Below are 24538 nucleotides of genomic sequence, written 5' to 3' on the forward strand. Positions count from 1 at the left end.
GGCGTATCCTTTATTCTGAAGAATGATGCGCACCTGCGCGGAACTTCCTGTTCCCCCACTACCAGTTTCTAAACCCAGAGACGTAAAACCGCGAGACTTCTGAGAAGGCCTGCAAAGCAGACCAAGCCGGGGTTTGAGAAGTCAATGAGAGAAGTGAACAATTGTGATACTTTTGCAGCGGCTAATGGAGATCCTAATAAATACCCCAAATATTCTGTCGTCACACACTTGAAACATGGCCATTCTTTTATCAATTTCATAACTGCAGTGGCTTATTCACAATAGCTCACACTGCATATCATATATATCCTAGCATCACAGTTAGCCTAGTGGTTAGAGCGTTGGGCAAGTAGCTGAAAAGATGCTGGGTCGAATCCCTGAGCTGACAAGGCAAAAATCTGTTCTTCTGCCCCTGAACAATGCAGTTAACCCACTGTTCCTTAGTAGGCCGTAATTGAGATAAAGGTAACGTCATTGAGGTACTTTTTAAAAAATCGCATGAGTAGCCAGACCGATTCATTCACCAAAAGCCATTTAAATGCAAAAAATCTATAATTAATTGATTGTCACAGAAACGAAAATAGATATGGTTTATTCTATAAAAGTCTAGCATAAAATCTATCAAATATCATTTAAAACTGTATAAGTCAATAACTAATTCACCGTTTGTCACAGAAACATCAAACTATGTATGATTCATTCTATAAATGTCTAGTATACTTTTACAACCTTTGCTTTGAGTAGAAATTCCCGTTTTGATTTCCGTTTTGATTTGATAGAAATACATAAAATCTCAAATATTGCATTTAAAGATGAAGAAATCATTAACTAATTCAGTGATTGTTTCTTGAAAAAAGTGAGAATATGCATTTATTTAAATTACCTTAAAATAAATGTTCATTTCAAGTGCAATTTGTTCTATATGAAGCTAGACAATGTTTACATAAAGTTGTACAATGTTTACAATATTAAATTGTATGTCAAATCAATGTTTGCATTTTTAGGGCAACAGTTCCACATGTTAAAGTAGTTACAAAGCACAACAGTCATTCTTTCATACGTCTCTAATTTAACAGCAAAGAGGCCCCTTCCAATCATTTTCTGTTTTGGCTTTGTTGAAGTCCTTCATTGTCATCCCCAGACAAGCTAAATGGAACCATCTCTGGCACACAAAGCATTCTATCTGCAGTATTAAAGTCATAAAACAGGGTTATGTTGATTTACATGTAAATAACAGTTCTGGAATACCTCAATTTTGTTACATGTTTTTGCAATTAGGAACAATTTCAAATTGAAATGGATTTTTGTTCAATTGCTAAATTGACTTTAAAGGACATTTGACCACAACCCTGACAGAAGCACCACATAACTGAGGTGCTAATCATCGTTGAGTATTCAGGCAATATAAATCGTATAGTAATAAAGGCATACATTTGCAAAAAACGTATTTGTTGATAAAAAAGGTATCACATATCAATGTTGTAATATCAAACATTACTAGAATGGCATCTAATAGATTTTATATATTTCTATCAAATCAAAACTGGATTTTTTAAATTCAAAACGAAGGTTGTAAAAGTATGCTAGACATTTAAAGTATAAACCATATCTATTTTTATATTTATGTGACAATCAATGAATTAGTTACAGATTTTTACAATTAAGAATGGCTTTTTGCAAATGTCTGCTGAATGTCTGTTGAATGTCTGTTGAATGTCCGAATGTGTGAATATAAAAGCAACTTTACCTCGGTAGTAGGCAGATTATCTTCTTCAAACAACGGTAAAACTGATTGACTTTCTTTCTTCTTTTCATCTACTACACGGTTTAGTGCTCCAACCACTCGTGGAATCTTCTGCTCAAGACGATGAACCTCAATATATAACAAAACCCCAGATATAACTCCCTTTTATTGCTGCCCTGCTCCGAAAAACAAAATGCTTTCTCCTTCTGCTCTTCTGAGACGCATGAAATCAATACAAAACCACTACTGGTCACTCTGACTGACTACCTTTCCTAATGCCTCCTTTAACATCTTCCTGGCCTCAAATTATCTCCCCAAAATACATAATTGTTGATGAATCGCGCTCCAAAAGAAACCGATGTTCGTTTACAATATCACAACGGAATGTATTACAATGTATAACCGTCATGCCTCAAAACTGGGAGAAAGAAGCAAGTCATTCACCCGCCATTTGTTCCTCAAGACGTAACACAACGACACGCGGATAATTGTAAGCGTCAACATTTTTGAAAACATTTGTAATTTGATAAGGTTGCTATATTAATGATCAGTTTCCGTTAATGTCGCAAACTATTATTTCTCTAGGCCAACATAAGAAACTCTGCCTGGATACTTGCATGCTAGCTAACATAAACACTAACTTAGTTGCTCTAGCCTACTATGGTCATGTCCCTCTGGCCAGTTTTGTATATTTTCGTAGCTGAATCAGAATTAGTTAGGTAACATAGAGGAACAAGATGTTTTATTTACTTTATACTTGTCATTAGAATGTCTTCTTTTGGACTATACTGTTGGCAGTTGCATTTTCCTACCTCCTCTAGGGAAAAGTCACTTGGGGCCCAGAGAGGGGAGAGGTCAGGCTTGTCTTTTACATGTCTGGTAATAGGCAGAATATCAGAAAGGGAGAATTCAGGTTTGAACATTGTCTTCATTATGAATATATCTGTGAAACCATGTGAAGGGCTCCACTATGTCTGTACTCCAGTCACTCCCTCCTTTTCCCATTGGGGGGGGAGGAGTATGGCAGTGTCTGGAAGCATTGTATTACCCCTCTGATGTTGCATGAATCTTGAGATAGTATATGACCTAGAGGCTCACTCCCCCCAGGGAGCTTGTCCAGGGGTGGGTTGTATTTGAGATGGAAGTATCTAAAGTAGACAATTGATATATGCCATTGGATGAGGTAATGTTTTGGTAATATGAAGTACCAAGAACGAGAAGTAGAACCTCGTCTAAGAGACCAAACTGAACGGTAATTTATAGCTAATGCTATCTGGCTATGGGATAATCCTCTTTCAAGTAAAAGGCCCTTTGTGAAGTTCCTGAGATCTGTGGTTCGTCATGTGAGTTGAGAGGGGTGTATCTTGGCTATAAAAGATACTAAGTATTCTTTTGTAAGCACTCTCAGAGAATTCATTTATAGACACTGAATTGATCTGAGAGTCAAAGGGCTATGGTGAAACTCATTTAATTAAAGATGGAGTTTAAAATATAACTGACTTGTGTGTGGTTTGTAAACTCATCATTTAGTAATACAGGAAATTACCACGACAACATACAGTATTTAACTAAAAAACAGTTTATTTCATTTAATTATACACATGAGAAAAAAGTGGCTGCCCAGCATGAATTCATGTACAAACATTATTTTTCATTACATTTTTGTCATTTAGCAGATGTTTTTATCCAGAGAGACTTACAGGACAAATAAGAGTTCATTGGCTTGCTCAAGGGCACAATGACAGATTTTTCACCTAGTCGGCTCGGGATTCAAACCAGCGACCTTTCAGTTACTGGCCCAACACTCTTAACCGCTAGGCTACCTGCCGCCAGATCAATTAACTTCAATACAGTTATTCAAATACATTCATCATCAATGACTAAAATAATGAATCTAGTATTAAAAGAGAAATTAATAAACACAAGTAGTCGATTCATAGCCTGTTTATCATTAAACAAAATTGTTAGTAATATAAAATAATCCACCCAAACTAATGCTGAAAAGTGATCACCACAACATCTTTATCTGATATACACTGAGTGCACAAAACATTAGGAACGCCTTCCTATTATTGTGTTATACCTCCTTTTGTCCTCAGAACAGCCTCAATTAGTCAGGGTATGGACTCTATTCTATTCTCTACTCTACGTTCCACATGGATGCTGGCCCATGTTGACTCCAATGCTTCCTACAATTGTGTCAAGTTGGCTGGGAGTGGATCTCTACTCCGAATAGCTTGATCCATCTCCTCCCACAGATGCACAATTGGATTGAGATCTGGTGACTCGGCAGGCCACTGCATTAAGCTGAATTCCCTGTCTTGTTCTTGGAATCAGTTCTGGACAAGCCTTGTGGCATAATCCTGCTGAAAAAAATCTATTTGCAGATGGATACACTGCCACCATGAAGGGATGCACCTGATTGGCAATGATTTGTACACAAACGTTGCTCCACTTTTATCAAGGGGCCCAATGTGTGGCCTGAAAACACACCATCATACCACCACCACCAGCCTGCAATGTTGTACTCGTGGTTTCCTCCCATCAGCGTGAAACAGCAGGAACAGGGATTCATCAGACCAGGCAATGTTTTTAAAATTCTCCAGTGTTTTCATTCCTTAGCCCACTGCAACATCTTGTTTCCTACTGAAAGCTAATGGGGATCCAAAATAAATACAACAACTACATTAAGGATTATAGTTTTCACCTGGGTTCACCTGGTCAGTCTATGTCATGAAAAGAGCAGGTGTCCTTAATGTTTTGCAAAATCAGTGTATGTTGTGTCTACCAGCTCATTCCCACAGAAAACTGCAGAGGGAATCAGTACCACCCAGTCACCCATCAGAATCGACTGTGAGGCGCCTCACAGAGGATATTCAACCGTAAGGTAATCTCAATATCTTTACAGTAGAAGCTAAAAAAAACACACCAGAGAGAATAAAGTAGACGGCACACGTCAAACGTTTGATTTATGACCCTATGTCCGGATGCTGTGTGCATGCCCATATTTGGGCATCCGGTCAGGGCATCCTGGCGGGAAGTGATCACGTGGTTATGCCCATATATGGGCATCTTGTTCCTGTTCTCACGCCTTAGAGTGAGTGCGACAATATGTATATAATGCCTTTGAAGTTGTCATGATGATTGATGTCTAGGGACCTCTTTGAACTGGGGAGATGAACATTTCGAAGAGTATGGCCCCCCACCCCCTGTTTTATTGACCTTAGTGTTGTTGTCTATGAAACACGAATGTCCTGGGGTATTGGGGTTGGCAGACACCTTATAAATAAAACCCAGAACAAGACATGCGGCCCCAGAACACTAAACAAGATTTTTAAAAATAAACCCTGAACATTAAACAGAAAATTATGTCTCCTAGGCCAATTCTCGGGATGCTATGCGTCTCGTGTCAGGAAGCCAGTGACAAAAGCCTCGAGGAAGTTCTGTGTGAAGCCCCAGAATGTTTTAAAGGAGTTTTGGGTACGAGTGAGGGACATATGTCTTACATATTCCAACCGGAGGATTCTACGGTTAAGATATTCACAGACAGTGGCCCCAAACCCCTTTATCAGGCAAAACCTGGGAGTTTTTCTCCTGCTCTGCAGATGAGAGAATGGCTTAAGATTAGGCTAGCGCTCTGTAAAATTGAACAGGCCCTGAGTGGTACAACTGTGCCCGGATATGCACTGGAAGAACAGGTCTGCGGACGCAGTGATCTGAAGGCCCTAAGAATCGCTTCAATGGCCTATAGCCCTGACTCCAAAGTGACAATTTTAGCATGTGAACAATTTGATAGTGCAAATGCGACAAAGTCTGTCAGTTCTCATGTATCTTCCAAAGCATGCATGGATGTCAACTTTTTTATGCCAGTGTTTAGCTTTAAATGGATTTATCCCATATTCATAACCCTTATGAATAAGCTGGACAGTCTTTCCCAAAATCGTGAACAATTACGGCGCTGGCCGCGTCTATCCTTGAGACATACCCAGGATCTACATGCCCGACGGATTATCTACCCATGGAGTGAAAACTTACGGAGCTTTGATGGTGCGTGCAAGAGAGCCAGGCATGGCGATGGTGAATTGGATACGGATAATGGTCAGGGCTAACCAGGCCCTTTATCTGTAAGAAAGGCATAGTAAAAAGGTGTAATTAATTATGACATGCTTTAAACTGTGTGTACTTTACCCAATGGCGAAGCAGATCTTGAACAATTTATCGCCCTGCTAGAACGACTTGTTCAGTCAAATTTATCCGTCATAGCCGATAGGACCCTCGAGCTTGTAGTGCAAATAATACGTCAACCCCAGGGTGGTGGGGGTCAGAGACGGAAGCTAGATAGCCTAATGCAATCAGAAATCATAAGCAATAAAAGGGCCTACCTCATAAACGTTCACAATCCTGGTAATAAGCTATGCTTTGCAATAGGTCAACACCACCTCTGTATGCTGAATTATTGAAGACAATAAAAATCAAGTTTGTTGAAGGAATACCTGAATCTCTGTCTGATGATGAACTTCTCCCTCCTCATAAAAACAATCTGCTGGTTTTGGACGATATGCTATTTGCAGGTAGCGAACATCCCGAAATTGCACGAGCTTTTACCCAATATACTCATCATAGAAACCTGTCCGTGCTTTACTTGGTGCAGAACGTGTTTCACCAAGGTAAAAATAGCCGTACCATTAGCTTGAACGCCAATTACATGGGTTTGTTCAAAAATCCTAGATACAAACTGCAAATTAGCACTCTAGCTCAACAGATGTACCCGGGAAGGAAATCCTACTTTATGGAGAGCTATGAGGACGCTACCAAGAACGGAAGGCCATCTTGGGTCGCTGTTCTTCAGATCTGATATTATCCCTATGTGAGATTGCTTTGAATCTTCTCAAAGGATGCATTCCACTCACCCTGACCCAATTGAAAAAATTAAAGAGACAAAAGACCGCAATCAAACGCTTTGCCAATAAAAGGGCCAGTCTTCAAAAAAAAAGACATAGCATACAACAGTCTGGGGGTTTTCTTCTACCTTTACTAAGTATAGCTGTGCCCTTCATCACCAGCCTTATTGCTGCCAGACGTGGGGGGTGAACACCGAGCGTGATGGCCAATAAAATGTATTTGGTGCCACAACAAGAGTTGGATAGACTTAAAAAACAAATGCAGGGTCCTGAAAATATCAAACATCGGAAAATGATTTGGATACGGCCATGAAGGATATTTTGAACCGAAAAGGATTGAACCCCTATGATAAGATCCAAAAATACACAAACCTATTGCAAAGGTATTTGGCCTTGGTAAAACAAGGGGAGAGAGAGACCAACCATTTAACGCTTTCCCTACCGGACCCTTTAAAAGATGACGGGCCTAGCGAGAGCCAAGCCCCTGTAACTGCGATCTTACCTGTTGAAGATCAAATGCCTGTTGAAGATAAGGTTATGCAGGACATGTTGACACATGTTCTGGCACGTAACAGGAAAGATGTTAGATACATTATGAACAAGATAAAAGACTCAAAGGGGACCGCTACTTGGAATGACAAAGGAGAGTTTATCCTTCAGGGCGCTGTTGTCAGGGGTTCACATATGCTTGACTTGCTTAAAAGTACCACGGCTGCCCACAAGGTTGCTGATGACAGAAGACCTCCCGGGTGGCGTCAGTTTCTTAAGGCCCTGGCAATCCTCAACATTCCCCTCTCGGGTGTACCCAACTATAAGCTACGTCAACAGATTCAAGCTTTAAAACAAAAACCTTCAACGAGATACAGCACCCCTAAAGATGCCCCAACAACCCCGCCCCCATATGAAAGGGATGATGATAACTCATTTACCCCCCTGAGAACGTCTCAGGACCTTTTCCTAATCCCGATCTCTCTGGGTGGTTAGACTTTTGAATGACTTTTGAATGACTATGTTTAAATTCAATACATTTTATTTGAAAAAATAAGCAATTTAACATTTGTGGTATTCTTGAAACATTTGACGTGAGCATACGCCTTGATTACACGGTCTTAAAGGACACACATTTGAACACTTTTGATATTTTCTAACAAAACAAGCTACAACGTTATCATTACTTCTTAAATCATCCTTATAAAGAGACATAACATCTTCAAAAGAAACTCCCCGGGCTCTTTGGCATAGGTAGAATATGCAGTGTTGACCACATGTAGCGGAAAGGTTATCTTGCACTTGTTTGATGCTGTAGTATATCTTTGATCCGTTTTTGGTCAAAAATTCTTTAGTAGATTTGGGGAAATGTGAAAAACCGGGGGGAAAGCCGTAGGAATCAAAAAAAGTTTCGATTTTTCTTCCTCCTTCCTCTTCTAATGTCATAGCGAGCCAATGTTCACCCGGCATGTGTTTAGGATGGGTATTGACAATAAACATGACAGGCCGCTCCGGCCATTTCTCAATAGGTAATTCATCACAAGCCAACACTCCACAAAATTGTTTTCCAATCAATCGGCTCATGAGCCCTTCCAACTCTTGCGTATTCATGTCTTTGCTCAACAATCCTTAATAATAATCCACTAAGACCTGTCTTCGGGCATTCACTTCCAAGATTGAATCAGAGCATGCATAAACAATCATGCTAACTGTACAGGCTAAAGGTGTATGGAAACGCATTTCCAGCCCGAGGTTACCTTGGGACACCACAGACAGATTTCCTGAGGTGTCATCATCAGGTGATAAATTGAAAGCATACAATGTGTAACCCTCTGCAAAATCATTTCTGTCAATAGGTAAAGAGAGATCTTTTAGATGCCGCCCTGTAGCCAGGAATAGATTGTAAAATTCTCGCACAGATATCCGGTTATTAAATTGCGGTTGGAAAGCCTTAGCAGGGACCTGACGTCCTTCCTGACGGAGAGCTACATACTCTGCATTGAAGTGTTGAAAAGTAAAGTTTTTTTAATCTAAGCTGCCCGTATTAGAGGCGTGATCAACCAGACCTATAACCACGTATCGAGGTAAAGGGCCTAGAAATAGGTTTTCTTGACTGCAGATTCTACTGCCCACAGGTATGCTAAAGGTTTTCATGGTAATTCTTTGGAGAGGGTAAAGGGCATTTCCTTTCATCAAAGCCTGTGAGTGACCCAGACGAACTGCCGGAGATACAGACACTTTTTTAATAAAAAGCGTTGCCCCCAACACTTTTAAACTAAAGTCCCCGTCCTGGGCAGACATCAGGCAAAACTCATCCTTGGCCCTGGTTAATTTTACTCTTAAATCAACCCGAATTTAAGAGTAAACGTTCTTGAAAGAAAATGTCAGAGTGTATAGGCCCTAGCAAATGAAACTCTCGAGATTCGGCGCAGTAGCGAGCGCGTGCCTACAGTCTTTTGTTTGCACCAGTGGAAGGGTCTGTCGATTCCATAGAGCCTCCTGCAGTATCCTTGCTAAACAGCCCGGCGCTGAATTGTGTCTTGAGAGTGTCTTCGGAGTAGTTGAGTAAACACTCCATGATGGCCCTATAAGGGTATGTGGCACTGCTTTGACTGATTAGGCGTTCGTCCACTTCGGAGAAGATGGTGGCCACGGGGTAATTAATGAGACTCACTTTGGCATCGCCTGCAATATTAGTGCCATCTCTTTTGGTCACTTTTAGACGCAAATGCACCAAGGTGTTGTTGAAGTTCAGATAGTTGTCACCGTGGCCTGGTATGAAAAATTCTATAGGACCGTTGTCAGTAATGGCAGAGAGTGGGGCTATCTTCACATAACTGGAGCTCTCTATTGAATGTTGGGTTAAGGGGGCCGTGAAAAGATCGAGCTCTGTCTTTATAGCTTCAGAGGACATGCGGTGTAAAAGAGCCATGTTGCTTGTTCTTTTAGAAAATACTTCCGAGTATTCTTTTTGTCGTTTTTGGTCCAGACCTCCTCACTTTACCACGTCTTTGACTTACTGAGTTTCTTTTAACTGTTAACCTCCGCTTTTTAGGGGCAAGCCTGCGCCTTATACCCGGAGGTCTCTTTTTTGGTCTTCGAGACAACATCATAAGCCCCGAGCCTTCTTGATGCTCGGCATCTGGTGACGCCCTTCTGGTCTTAGCATTGGCTACAACCTCACTTACTATATTTTTAGCCGCTGATTTTAAATGTGGTTTGGCTATGCTGAAGCCTCTCTTCATAAACGGTAAAACCATCCTAAAGAGGTTACGAAATATACCTCCTATCCCCGAACCGTACATGGTCGGGGATCCATAATAGCCGGGTAGTCCATTACCCACTTGATCAACATAGTATGAGACATAGCGGTTAGGGTCGAGATGTTGATGGTCCATAACCCTTTTTAAATGTATTTGTATTATGTTTAGAAATATATATAATACAAATATTATATATGTAGAGGTTTTGGAGGGTCTAAAGTGGAGTTTTACAATCATTTTACCATAAGTAAATTCAATGTTTTCGTTCTGATCCGTTTTAAGCTCAACCAGAATGTTTTCAATATATTTCTTGCTTACAGGTACGTAGTGTGGCTTGTCGTAGGTGACAGTGACTATGTCCCCATCCTTTTCGTCTATATGAACTGTTCTCAGGAGGGGCACACAGCTGTCTCCGACCCTTTGATAGGATATGATGTCGGTATACACAAATATGTTGTAAAATCCTGCATGTATATCCGCAAGGAATGGGAATAATTTATCTTTCACATACGTCCATTTATTGGGACCCATCCCCAACATGTAGGCTAAATTACCGCTGGTCTTTATACCCCCGTCAGCATCCCCTGAGATTTGTACCCGTTTATGTATATAGGGTTGTAGATCAGGAATATTTCCATATTGTTCAGGGTTAGGAGTTCATTCAACTCTGAGACGATCCTGTCGACGGTTCTATAGAATCCTTTTTTAAGCTTAATAAGTTTTGCAGGTTCAGATAACTTTTTGCAATAAAAATCACGGTCCTTATCTTTGATATTATACCAACTATGGGGGTATGTAATCTCGCTGAGACCTACTTCCCAGGCCTCTGATAACTCTATAGGCTTTGGAAAATTGGTTGTATAATTCGAACTCTGATTATTACGATATATATGTGCAGACGCATAAGTGGGGAAAGTCAGGTAGAAGCCGGTGTGTACCATGATTTTTTTTACCCTTTTCTCTCTTTTGATCTAGAATCTCCTCCACGTGAAAGACTTTGTCTTTACCCAACTGTACCTTCTGTAATTCCTTCTCATAAAAAGATCCCGCTATAAGTTCCCCGTCATAATCTTTTAACTTGTAGACCGGGAATATGCGTGGCAGACACTCTGTAACGGTGAACAACTCATCGCTGTAACCTTGCTCATATTTTTTGTCAAAAACACCCCTCAGCTTGGATATATGCACCAAGTCCCCCACTATGAATAGAATTTTTATTTTTTTCTTACGACGAAAGGGGAACAAACCATACAGATTTTTAAAGACTTGAAAAGAGTTTTCAGAAGAGACCTCGGAGGGCTTCATACGTATACTCTTATGGTAACTGCTGTTGTATCCCTTCACTAAATCTTGAACTATATCGATATATCTATGCGTGTTGTGAGCTGTAAAATATCTCCACATCCGCTCCTTCAGAGTTCTGTTAAAGCGTTCAACAACTGAAGCTTTCAAATCCGAGCCTGTAGCAAAATGTACGATATTGTGCTTCTTCATGAGTTTCTGAAAAGTATTATAAAAAAATTATTTTCCGCCATCAGTCTGCACTTTCTTGGGGGCTCCTCCTTCCTTCAAGATAGTCAAAGGCCCGGGTCACCTCTGCCCCGCTCTTATTTTTTTAAGCCCCTTACAAATGCTATTTTAGAGAAAATATCTATAACCGTTAGCATGTAGCGATTTCCATCATTTTTATCTGCAAGGGCCTGCATGTCACATAGATCCGCCTGAAATTGGGACAAGGGATGCGTAGAAAAAACTATATTTCTTGGAAATTGTTTTCTTACAGGTTTATGGAGAGTTAATGCATCCTGCTCTGATGCATCCTAATGCATCCTGCTCTGACTTATTCACTTTAGCATCGCTTAACAGGCTACCTGTTTCTTCGGCTATAGCTCTCTGGAAATGCTCTTTACCCCCATAAGACCCGGGGTTAGAGGGATTATAATAAATGTTTTTCAACATCTGCTCCGCCATCCTTCTTGCCTCGCTGAGGTACAATAACGTTAATGAGCCACTTTCAAATAACGACAACATTTCACTTTCATTTTAGAATTTTTATTTTATGCATCTAGTATTACGTATACAGACAATTCAGGATTCTTTGCAGGATACATGTCCCAGTTTTCTCAACGATCACAGCATGCAACACCCTGTATATTTGGTTTAGATTTACAGGCTTGTGTCGCTGAATTTTTAAATACACACATGTCCGATATATAAGCATATAAACAACAAATATGATACACGTTACAATTAAATGGTGTTTCAAACAAATAAAGTAAAATCTTAGACAAAGTTGTTTCTAATTCTTCAGAATCATCCACAAGACGTGATACCAGTTGTGTCCATTGCAGACTCTCGCCCGTATGTCGTACATGATTCATGATTTGTTCCATTTTCAGCACACGCTCTTCATTAACCCAGGCATTGTGTGTCGTGTAGAACGATACATTGTTCACTTTATTTTCAATAATCTGATGCATAACATTTGTAAGTTCTCTCAAAAGAAGAATTTTATTTATTCTCTCTAACATCGTAGACACATAGTTACCCATTGCTTTACAACTAAATAACAAAATGTCACTCGGTCTCTTGGGGTTTATTGAGCCAGAAAGTCATCACATCAGCCACCACAGCTTCCCGGTATTTATTGTCGGATTTCTTTGAGTTTCTCGTGGACGTAGATTGCCTCCTTCAGTTCATGTAGGAATGCCTCGGTTACCCCGTAAACTCTGGGGATAGACGGCACAAGACCCATAGACTCCAGGGCTCTGACCAGCGATGGTATAAACCTGCAGGACCACAGTCTTTTCACCAGCTCCTCAAAATGGTTGAAGAAGTAGTATCTTGGCGGGTCGTATAGGCACGGATGACGCGCTGGCTGGTTTGATTGATCTCACAACCGATGCATTTTTCTCTTATATATTCTCCAATCACCACGTCTAAAAGTGTGGCTACAGAGGCCTCGATGGTGTCCACAAAAATAGTACTGACTACCCCATCAAACACATCCTCAGGCTGTGTAAATGTAGGGGGTGTCGTGGGTCTCGCCAGGGGGGAGTAGAATGTCGGGCTGCGAGGCATAGAGTCCTTAGGGTCTGGCCCCCATGTCGTATCGGAGTCCTGGTATGCTGTATGAATATTCATGGTGTATGATGAAATGAAGAACTGGAGGCTTTAAGGGCACTCCTTTTATTGTTGAACCAGTCCTTTGGGTATCAGGGCGTGGTTAACGCAGCCGCGTACTTAGTTTTCTTCGGAGGCTGTCCCTTCTGAGGATGTACCTTCTTGGGGCTCCTTTGAATCATAATCCTCAGGATTCGTATATAATATGCACTTCTTTACATGAACAATGCTCTGCCGCTGTTGGCTCTGTACAAAGAGAGCGTCCAACAGCTGTAACATTTTCAATTCCATTAGATCCCAAATTTGAAAAGGAATAAGCATGCGCAACCTAAAATCCCCAGTCAGGCCACCATCACGAATGTTTTGGTTGCGGGTTTCCTCGTTGCTGATATAGAACTCCACGTAGCCACATGGAAGTCCATTCTTTCTTTGTATTTTCACCCTGTGAAATATTCTTCCTGAGGAGTCAGGGGCACCTTCCCAACGGGTCTCGTAGCCCGTGAACAAGCTATAACCCTTGGTGATAAGGCTCAGTTCGGGACACACAACCTTGCGAAAAACCATCCAGTCTTCAAGCCCGTAGTCCACTCCTAAAGTCTGGTCTGTATATTCTTCTCCTTCGGCTACCGTATAGAGGTTCACTCTACAGGCCAGGTAATCAAACCGATACCCCCATTGAAGTCCATTAGACATCAGCACTTGATCTTTCAGAGCAGTTGCGGGCGGTATTTGGGTTCTATACACACTTAGAAACCGCTTTTTTGGCGCATCGTATATTGTGGCTTGATACTTGGCCCTTTCTCTATGTTTTAACCGAGGTCCTGCTTCCGTTGTTACAGTTATCACTGCTTTGCCACCGATCACAAAATCCATGCTGATTTTTAAAATCTTGTTTAGTGTTCTGGGGGTTCAAACTCTTTGAAATGTTCATCCCCCCCAGTTCAAAGAGGTCCCTAGACATCAATCATCATGACAACTTCAAAGGCATCATATAAATATTGCCGCACTCACTAAGGCGTGAGAACAGGAACAGGATGCCCATATATGGGCATAACCACGTGATCACTTCCCGCCAGGATGTCCTGACCGGAATGCCCAAATATGGGCATGCACACGTCATCCGGACATAGGGTCATGAATCAAACGTTTGACGTGTGCCGTCTACTTTATTCTCTCTCACACCAAAACTGACAAGGTGCACACTGATCAGTAAAGAGAGGCTAACATTCTATAACGCTCCCTTTCCTCTGCATTGTTCTCTCACAGTGAGAAACTATAGGATTACAATAGTGTTCTACACTTTCTTCATTTGATCCAATTCAACGTTGCCAGTTATTTAATGACATGAGAATTAAGTGGAGTGTCTAATCTTAGCTGGTCTGAGAGAACTGATGAGGCTTCTCTCCTTTATGTTTACATTGGTGTCTTTTTAAATGGCCCAATCTGTAGAATCTCTTCCCACAGTCAGTGCAGTGATAAGGCTTCTCTCAAGTGTGTATCCGTTGGTGTGTTTTTACATTGCCCAATTGGGAAAAACTCTTGCCACATTGAGAGCAGAAGTAAGGCTTCTCTCCTTTGTCTTTTCTCTAATGACCTTTAAGCTCAGCTGGTGTTTTAACATTTTCTACAGTCAGATCAGTGGTAAGGCTCCTCTCTTGTTTCCCTTGGTGTCTTTTTAAATGGCACATTCAAGAGAAACACTTTCCAGTCAAAGAAGGAGTAAGGCTTCTCTCCAGTGTGTGTATATGTTCAGATCGTTTTAAGGTGTCCGGACGAGAGAAACTTGCCCCACAGTCCGAAAAGGAGTAAGGCTTCTCTCTTTTGTGTATACGTTCATGTTGTTTTAAGGTGCCCAGTTGAGAGAAACTCTTTCCACAGTCAGGGCAGAAGTAAGGCTTCTCTCCTGTGTGTATACGTTCATGTTGTTTTAGGTGGCATGGCCGAGAGAAACTCTTTCCACAGTCAGAGCAGAAGTAAGGCTTCTCTCCTGTGTGTGTTCTCTGATGAACTTTTAGTGCAGTTGATGTTTTGAAGCATTTTCCACATTCAGAGCAGGAGTAAGGCTTCTCTCCTGTGTGTATACGTTCATGTTGTTTTAGGTGGCTTGGTTGAGAGAAACTCTTTCCACAGTCAGAGCAGAAGTAAGGCTTCTCTCCTGTGTGTATACGTTCATGTTTTTTTAAGGTGACCAGTTGAGAGAAACTCACCCCACATTTAGAGCAGGAGTAAGGCTTCTCTCCTGTGTGTATACGTTCATGATGTTTTAGGTTGCTTGGTCGAGAGAAACTCTTTCCACAGTCAGAGCAGGAGTAAGGCTTCTCTCCTGTGTGTATATGTTCGTGATGTTTTAAGGTGTTCCGATGAGAGAACCTCTTTCCACAGTCAGAGCAGGAGTAAGGCTTCTCTCCTGTGTGTATATGTTCATGTTGTTTTAGGTGGCTTGGTTGAGAGAAACTCTTTCCACAGTCAGAGCAGAAGTAAGGCTTCTCTCCTGTGTGTATACGTTCATGTTTTTTTAAGGTGACCAGTTGAGAGAAACTCACCCCACATTCAGAGCAGGAGTAAGGCTTATCTCCTGTGTGTATATGTTCATGTTGTTTTAGGTGGCTTGGTTGAGAGAAACTCTTGCCACAGTCAGAGCAGAAGTAAGGTTTCTATCCTGTGTGTATACGTTCATGTTTTTTTAAGGTGTCCAGTCGAGAGAAACTTGCCCCACAGTCAGAGCAGGAGTAAGGCTTCTCTCCTGTGTGCATATGTTCATGTCGTTTTAAGGTGTCCCGATGAGAGAAACTCTTTCCACAGTCAGAGCAGGAGTAAGGCTTCTCTCCTGTGTGTATATGTTCATGTCGTTTTAAGGTGTCCCGATGAGAGAAACTCTTTCCACAGTCAGAGCAGGAGTAAGGCTTCTCTCCTGTGTGTATATGTTCATGTCGTTTTAAGGTGTCCCGATGAGAGAAACTCTTTCCACAGTCAGAGCAGGAGTAAGGCTTCTCTCCTGTGTGTATATGTTCATGACGTTTTAAGGTGTTCCGATAAGAGAAACTCGCCCCGCAGTCAGAGCAGGAGTAAGGCTTCTCTCCTGTGTGTATATGTTCATGTCGTTTTAAGGTGTCCCGATGAGAGAAACTCTTTCCACAGTCAGAGCAGGAGTAAGGCTTCTCTCCTGTGTGTATATGTTCATGTCTTTTTAAGGTGTCCCGATGAGAGAAACTCTTTCCACAGTCAGAGCGGGAGAAATGCTTCTCTCCTCTGTGTGTTCCATGATGAACTTTTAGCGCAGTTGACGTTTTGAAGCATTTTCCACATTCAGAGCAGGAGTAAAGCTTTTCTCCTGTGTGTATTTTTAGGTGTATTTTTAGCTTTGATAGAAATGGGAAAATCTCCTTACAATGTGGGCAGTGGTGAGACCTCTTTGCTCTGTGATCTTCCTGCTGATGCTCTCTGGATGTAGAGAATGTCTCAACATTGTCTCCTGTGTGAACAATATCAGAACAACCAGACAATTGGTGTGATATACATGTCAATCAAATGTATTTTATGAAGCTCTTTTTACATAAGTTGTAACAAAGTCCTTTACAGAAACCAACCCGAAATCCCCAAAGAGCAAGCAATGCAGGTGTAGAAGCACAGTGGCCACGAAAAACTCCCTAGAAAGCAGGAACCTTGGAAGAAACAGAGAGGAACCAGGCTCAAAGGGGTGGCCGGTCCTCTTCTGTCTGTACCGGGTGACATATGTATTCATATCAGTAGGCTGTACAATACAGGGGAATAAAACTATTCTAAAAGTGGGTAAGAGATGAAAGCTAAAAAGGGGCGTGTCATCCTCCACTCACTATCACAAGGGTTAGTAACTACAGACTCACTTCATAGAACTTTAAAACACTGGCAGTTTGTCTACTTCACTACTTTAGTCTACTCTCTGAACACTCCAGATAGCCCAGTTAATAAAACAAATGCTGGCAATACTGGTGTCAAACCATGCAAGTGTCAGTAGCATGAAATAACATCTTCCTTCTCATTGAAACAGTTCATCATGAAACAGTTCTACTGCAACTTTTCATACACAGTGGGAAGTTGGAATGAACAACAAACTTAGTTAGATAGAACCTGCTCTTACCATGATTAACAGATGTCCCAATCTTCTCCTCCTCTTCTTCATCTTTAATGTTGACATTCAGCTCCAGTGTTTGCCTGCAGTCTTCCAGCTTCACTGATGCCATCTCTGGATCCTGCAGTGCAAACTGGGCCCCACTGTCACAATCAGGACCCAGTGACTGTGGGTTTGGACTCAGTGTGGAAGGAGAGAGGCAGGCTGGGTTTGTCCTCACTGTTGATGTTACCGGCCTCAGACTTAATTCTAGTCCTGTAGTAACAATGAGAAAGACACAAAAAGTTATTGTCTTGACAGTTCTGGCACTTTATTCTCTAAAAATACACTGCTCAAAAAAATAAAGGGAACACTTAAACAACACAATGTAACTCCAAGTCAATCACACTTCTGTGAAATCAAACTGTCCACTTAGGAAGCAACACTGATTGACAATACATTTCACATGCTGTTGTGCAAATGGAATAGACAACAGGTGGAAATTATAGGCAATTAGCAAGACACCCCCAATAAAGGAGTGGTTCTGCAGGTGGTGACCACAGACCACTTCTCAGTTCCTATGCTTCCTGGCTGATGTTTTGGTCACTTTTGAATGCTGCCAGTGTTTTCACTCTAGTGGTAGCATGAGACGGAGTCTACAACCCACACAAGTGGCTCAGGTAGTGCAGCTCATCCAGGATGGCACATCAATGCGAGCTGTGGCAAGAAGGTTTGCTGTGTCTGTCAGCGTAGTGTCCAGAGCATGGAGGCGCTACCAGGAGACAGGCCAGTACGTCAGGAGATGTGGAGGCCGTAGGAGGGCAACAACCCAGCAGCAGGACCGCTACCTCCGCCTTTGTGCAAGGAGGAGCACTGCCAGAGCCCTGCAAAATGACCTCCAGCAGGCCACAAATGTGCACGTGTCTGCTCAAACGGTCAGAAACAGACTCCATGAGGGTGGTAATGAGGACCCGACGTCCACAGGTGGGGGTTGTGCTTACAGCCCAACACCGTGCAGGACGTTTGGCATTTGCCAGAGAACACCAAGATTGGCAAATTCGCCATCTGTGCTCAGCACAGATGAAAGCAGGTTCATACTGAGCACATGTGACAGATGTGACAGTCTGGAGACGCCGTGGAGAACGTTCTGCTGCCTGCAACATCCTCCAGCATGACCGGTTTGGCGGTGGGTCAGTCATGGTGTGGGGTGGCATTTCTTTGGGGGTCCGCACAGCCCTCCATGTGCTCGCCAGAGGTAGCCTGACTGCCATTAGGTACCGAGATGAGATCCTCAGACCCCTTGTGAGACCATTTGCTGGTGCGGTTGGCCCTGGGTTCCTCCTAATGCAAGACAATGCTAGACCTCATGTGGCTGGAGTGTGTCAGCAGTTCCTGCAAGAGGAAGGCATTGATGCTATGGACTGGCCCGCCCGTTCCCCAGAACTGAATCCAATTGAGCACATCTGGGACATCATGTCTCGCTCCATCCACCAACACCACGTTGCACCACAGACTGTCCAGGAGTTGGCGGATGCTTTAGTCCAGGTCTGGGAGGAGATCCCTCAGGAGACCATCCGCCACCTCATCAGGAGCATGCCCAGGTGTTGTAGGGAGGTCATACAGGTACGTGGCGGCCACACACACTACTGAGCCTCATTTTGACTTGTTTTAAGGACATTACATCAAAGTTGGATCAGCCTGTAGTGTGCTTTTTCTCTTTAAATTTTGAGTGGGACTCCAAATCCAGACCTCCATGGGTTGATAAATTTGATTTCCATTGATCATTTGTGTGTGATTTTGTTGTCAGCACATTCAACTATGTAAAGAAAAAAGTATTTAATAAGAATATTTCATTCAGATCTAGGATGTGTTATTTTAGTGTTCCCTTTATTGTTTTGAGCAGTGTATATTATATGTTCAATTATCTAATTCAGTGCTTGACTTGGACTGAAAAAGGTGCCGGTGCTGTTTATATTTAGGCACAGGAGCTCCACAATACTGTTGAGCTAATATTCTATAAGAGGAACTGTCACGACTTCCGCCGAAGTCGGTCCCTCTCCTTGTTCGGGCGGCGCTCGAAGTCACCGGTCTTCTAGCCATCGCCAATCCATTACATGTTCAGTATTTAACCCTCTGTTTCCCACATGTATGTGTGCGTGTTTGTTCTATGTTGATGGCTGTATCTGACGGCTGGTATTTTGTTGCCGGGCTTTGTATCTACGCCCGTTTATTCGTGGTACCGGTATATTTCACGCACCGTTCTATTGTTTCTATACTGGTGTTTTTTCGTGTATTAAATACCTTGTCCACGCATCTCAACTCTCCTGCGCTTGACTCCTTTTCACCAGTTACCCAAAGCCTTGACAGAAACACGCACCTCAAATGGAGTCAGCAGGAGCAGGTGCCCCTGCAGTAGGGGTCGAGGAGCGAGTCCAGCAGGCCTCTACTATTCCCCAGCATCTCGGCAGCGCCATGGACCGCGTGCTGCACACAATGGAGCGATGGAAGAGAGGAGGAGTTCCTCCAGCGTCTCCACCAGCACCACCAGTTTCACCTATAATGACCCCTCCTTCACCTGGTCCCAGTGGGATCCGGCTCGCCCTCCCGAGGGAGTATGATGGTACGGCGGCGGGATGTCAGGGGTTCTTGCTCCAGCTAGAGCTCTACCTGGCAACCGTCCACCTGGCTCCCTCAGGCCGTGAGAGCGTGTCCGTCCTTGTCTCCTGCCTCTCAGGGAAGGCCCTGGAGTGGGCCAACGCCTTATGGATTTCACCCGCCGCTTTCGGGCAGTCTTTGACCACCCGCCTGAGGGTAGAGCGGCGGGTGAACGTCTCGTGCACCTGAGGCAGGGGACGAGGAGCGCACAGGAGTTCATGATGGAAGGACAAGGCCCTAATCGATCACTACCGGTGCAGTTTGCACGAGGACGTCCGTCGGGAGTTGGCCTGCAGGGACACCACTCTCACATTCAAGCAGCTGGCGGACCTGTCCATCCGGCTGGATAACGTGCTGGCTACCCGCGGACATCCAGATCGGGGTCTGTCGATTCCATCCCCCATCACCACCGCGCCGACGCCCATGGAGCTGGGAGGTGCTGCACTTAGGGCGACAGGAGGCGGGGCCATCCCATGCACCATCTGTGGCCGCAGAGGGCACACTGCCAGTCGGTGCTGGGGAGGTTCCTCTGGGAGTCGAGGCAGCAGACAGGGCACTCTCGTGTCACCCCAGGTGAGTCGGCACCAGGCTCACCCAGAGTCCCTGGTTGCTCACATGTTTTTGTTTATTAATTTTCTTGAGTTTTCCCCGCATTCCCAGCTTAAGGCGCTCGTAGATTCAGGAATTTTATTGACAGATCATTTTTAGGGATCCCCATTGTTCCTGTGGATATGCCCTTCCCTGTGCACGCCCTAGATAGTTAGCCCTGACCCTAATGGTCGACTATGGAGGCCACCGCTCCCCTGGGCATGGTTACGCAGGAGGGTCACAAGGAGAGAATCAGTCTCTTCCTTATTGATTCTCCTGCGTTTCCGGTGTTGCTGGGCCTACCCTGGTTAGCCTGTCATGACCCCACTATTTCGTGGCAACAGAGCGCTCTCACGGGGTGGTCACGAAAGTGCTCGGGGAGGTGTTTAGGGGTTTCCATCGGTGCTACTACAGTGGAAAGCCTAGACCAGGTCTCCACCGTGCGCATCCCCTCTGAATATACCGATTTGGCTCTCGCCTTCTGTAAGAAGAAGGCGACTCAATTACCACCCCATCGACGGAGGGATTGTGCGATAAATCTCCTGGTAAACGTAGCACTTCCCAGGAGTCACGTGTATCCCCTGTCGCAAGAGGAGACGACGGCTATGGAAACATATGTTTCCGAATCTCTGGGGCAGGGTTACATTCGGCCCTCCACGTCACCTGCCTGCTCGAGTTTCTTTTTTGTGAAGAAGAAGGATAGAGGTCTGCGCCCGTGTATTGACTATCGAGGCATTAACCAAATCACTGTGAGGTACAGTTACCCGCTACCTCTCATAGCCAGTGCGATCGAGTCAATGCACGGGGCACACTTCTTCACAAAATTGGATCTCAGGAGCGCTTACAACCTGGTGCGTATCCGGGAGGGAGAAGAGTGGAAGACGGCGTTTAGTACCACATCAGGCCATTATGAGTACCTTGTCATGCCATACGGGTTGATGAATGCTCCATCAGTCTTCCAATCCTTTGTAGACAAGATTTTCAGGAACCTGCACGGGCAGGGTGTGGTGGTGTATATCGATGACATTCTGATATACTCCGCTACACGCGCCGAGTATGTGTCCTTGGTGCGCAGGGTACTTGGACGACTGTTGGAGTATGACCTGTACGTCAAGGCTGAGAAATGCCTGTTCTTCCAGCAGGCCGTCTCCTTCCTAGGGTATCGCATTTCCACATCAGGGGTGGAGATGGAGAGTGACCGCATTTCAGCTGTGCGTAATTGGCCGACTCCCACCACGGTAAAGAAAGTGCAGCGGTTTCTAGGGTTTGCCAACCACTACCGGAGGTTCATCCGGGGCTTTGGTCAGGTAGCAGCTCCCATTACCTCACTGCTGAAGGGAGGACCGGTGCGTTTGCAGTGGTCGGCTGAGGCGGACAGGGCTTTTGGTCACCTGAGGGCTCTGTTTTACCTCGGCTTTACCACACTGCTTCTCTCTACACTCAGCTCCTCCCTGACTACACTACACCTGCCGTCGCAGTTAATTCATCCTCACTCGTCACATTCACTTCGCTCCTGTAGCTCTTCTAAAGGCTCTGTGTCATCCTCCATTCCATATTCACTCAAAACATTCCACTTTTCTTCTTGTCCACCATCTTCTCCTTCATCAGATCTTCCAGAAAGCTTGTGCAATCCCCCATTGAAATCCCATTTTTTTCTTATCCGCCGTCTCACCTCATCCACACCCAAGTAGCTGCATACCAATAGAGTACCACAGTATAAATCATAATACCCATAAAACCTAGCAGCCAAACATGAAATGGTTCCAATCCTGTTTCCACCATTCATTTTTTCCCGTTGGGGATTTTATAAACACTTAAATAAGGGCTGTGGTTCATGTAGGCTTACCCTGGAATGACGTTTTGATAACCGTGTAAATTTCTGGGACAAGATGACAAAGATAGTCATCTGTATTTACCCCCACAAAAATGAAATATAATTAGCTGCTAATGTGGCTATTGAAAGGGTTAAACCTTTTAAACGGTTAATACATTGTGTTATGATAAACTGTAAGGTCTCCTCTTCAGGAGACCTCTGTGTGTGTGTGTTAACACCTGTTTTGAGTGTTGTGCCCTTCAGACACGATCAGAAGGCGGAAACCGCCTACGTTCATACTCCTCATGTCTGGGCCACACCTGCCTATGAGGTTCTGAGAATACGACTGGTTTCCTGAGAACACAAGGCTACCGCAGGCCTAATGAAAACAGCCACCTGTCAGAAGATGCTTGGACTCGTTCACCTTATGATCCTATACTTGTGATGAAAGATCAAGTTTCAGTCAAACCCACTTCTGAGCTTTTAATTGCTGACAAGATGGTTGCTGCTGTCATGGGGAGGTTAGATTTATTAAAATGTTGTTGCCAGGGAAAGTCACACGGAGGACTGGGGAGGCTATATGAGTTACAGGATGTCTTAGACATTTTGCAGAACCTGGGGAGAGCTATCATATACTGTACCAACAGCTGCCTACAATTGTATTATTAAAGGAGAATTTTAATACTTAACCTCTAACGCCTACCAAACCCGGATCCGGGAGCACCCCCATCACAAAAGCTGACTAGCATAGCCTAGCCTGAAGCCACAGGGATATCATATAATAAAATGTTCATGAAATCACAAGTCCAAGACACCAAATGAAAGATACACATCTTGTGAATAAAGCCATCATTTCTGATTTTTAAAATGTTTTACAGGGAAGACACAATATGTAAATCTATTAGCAAACCACGTTAGCAAAAGACACCACTTTTCTTACTCCACCATTTTTTTACTCCATCAGTAGCTATCTCAAATTCGACCAAATAAAGATATAAATAGCCACTAACCAAGAAACAACCTCATCAGATGACAGTCTGATAACATATTATTGTATAGCATGTTTTGTTAGAAAAATGTGCATATTTCAGGTATAAATCATAGTTTACCATTGCAGCCACCATCACAACTCTCACCAAAGCGACTAGAATAACTACAGAGACCATCGTGTATTAGCTAATTACTCATCATATAACATTTCTTAAAAATACACAGCGGGCAGCAGATGAGACACAGATCTTGTGAATCCAGACAATATTTCAGATTTTCTAAGTGTTTTAGAGCGAAAACACAATATAGCGTTATATTAGCTTACCACAATAGCAAACATCACAACTGCATTGATTCAAGGCAAAAATAGCAATAACGTATAAACCACCAAATATATTAATTTTTTCACTAACCTTCTCAGAATTCTTCAGATGACAGTCCTATAACATCATATTACACAATGCATATAGAGTTTGTTCGAAAATGTGCATATTTAGCGCCACAAATCGTGGTTATACAATGACAAAAGTAGCAAAGCTGCCCAGAAAATGTCAGGAGAAATCTTTGAAGAGGCACCTATTCTAATCAGTAACTATTCCAAAACTTGACAAAAAATACAGGTTGGACAGCAATTGAAAGACAAATTAGTTCTTAAAGCAAACGCTGGATTACATTTTTAAAATTAACGTTACTTCAAAATACAGCGTGCGATAAAGCAAGGCTACACTGCAAGTAATGGCGTCTTATGCATTTGACTTTTTTCAACAGAACAATGAATTATCAGCATAAATAGATCTTACTTTTCGATGAACTCTCATCAGAATCTTGGGATAGGTGTCCTTTGTCCAAAAGAATCGTTGCTAGGTTGGAGAACGTCGTCTTCCACGTTGCAATTAGCAGTAAACAATAGCATGAGAGCGAGATACCCAACTTCCTACAGCGCCAAGAAAATAAATACCCGAAAATCGCAATATACTGACATAAACTGATATAATTCGGTTAAAAATAACAAGATTACGATGTCTTTAAAGTATATATCGAATAAAAACACCGCCGGAAATGTCTAAGATCTATAACCGATGTTTCCAGAAGAACGTGCCAAGGTCCTCAGTGCGTCAGAGCGAAGGGGAAAAGAACGATACACCTCGTTTCCAATCAATTTATAGACTTTCAGCTCTGCCTAGAGACTCCATTTCAAGACCCTCTATTCGCTGACACCCAGAGGAAGGCGTATGCAGTGCATCTCAACCAATAGAGGACAGGCAAATTAATAAACTGTTCTGGGAACAGCGAGCAGATTTGAGCATTTTCAAATCCTCATAGGAAAATTGCTCTAAGTCCAGTTCTGTTTCACTCAGACATAATTCAAACGGTTTTAGAAACTAG

At 43.1% G+C, this 24538-nt stretch overlaps 1 protein-coding gene across 1 annotated transcript; it reads right to left on the reverse strand.

The window, feature by feature from the left end:
- Positions 1 to 15101: 15101 nt before the first annotated feature.
- LOC120033492 (gastrula zinc finger protein xLCGF3.1-like) lies at positions 15102 to 20231 on the reverse strand. The gene is made up of 3 exons (XM_038979859.1): positions 20014 to 20231; positions 19774 to 19911; positions 15102 to 16388 (listed from the first exon to the last, which is right to left on the reverse strand). The coding sequence occupies exons 1-3, from the start codon at positions 20229 to 20231 to the stop codon at positions 15674 to 15676; spliced, it is 1071 nt and encodes a 356-aa protein (XP_038835787.1). The 3' UTR covers positions 15102 to 15673.
- Positions 20232 to 24538: the final 4307 nt, after the last annotated feature.

Source organism: Salvelinus namaycush, chromosome 40 (genome assembly GCF_016432855.1).
Source record: "Salvelinus namaycush isolate Seneca chromosome 40, SaNama_1.0, whole genome shotgun sequence".
Taxonomy (NCBI): Eukaryota; Metazoa; Chordata; class Actinopteri; order Salmoniformes; family Salmonidae; genus Salvelinus; species Salvelinus namaycush.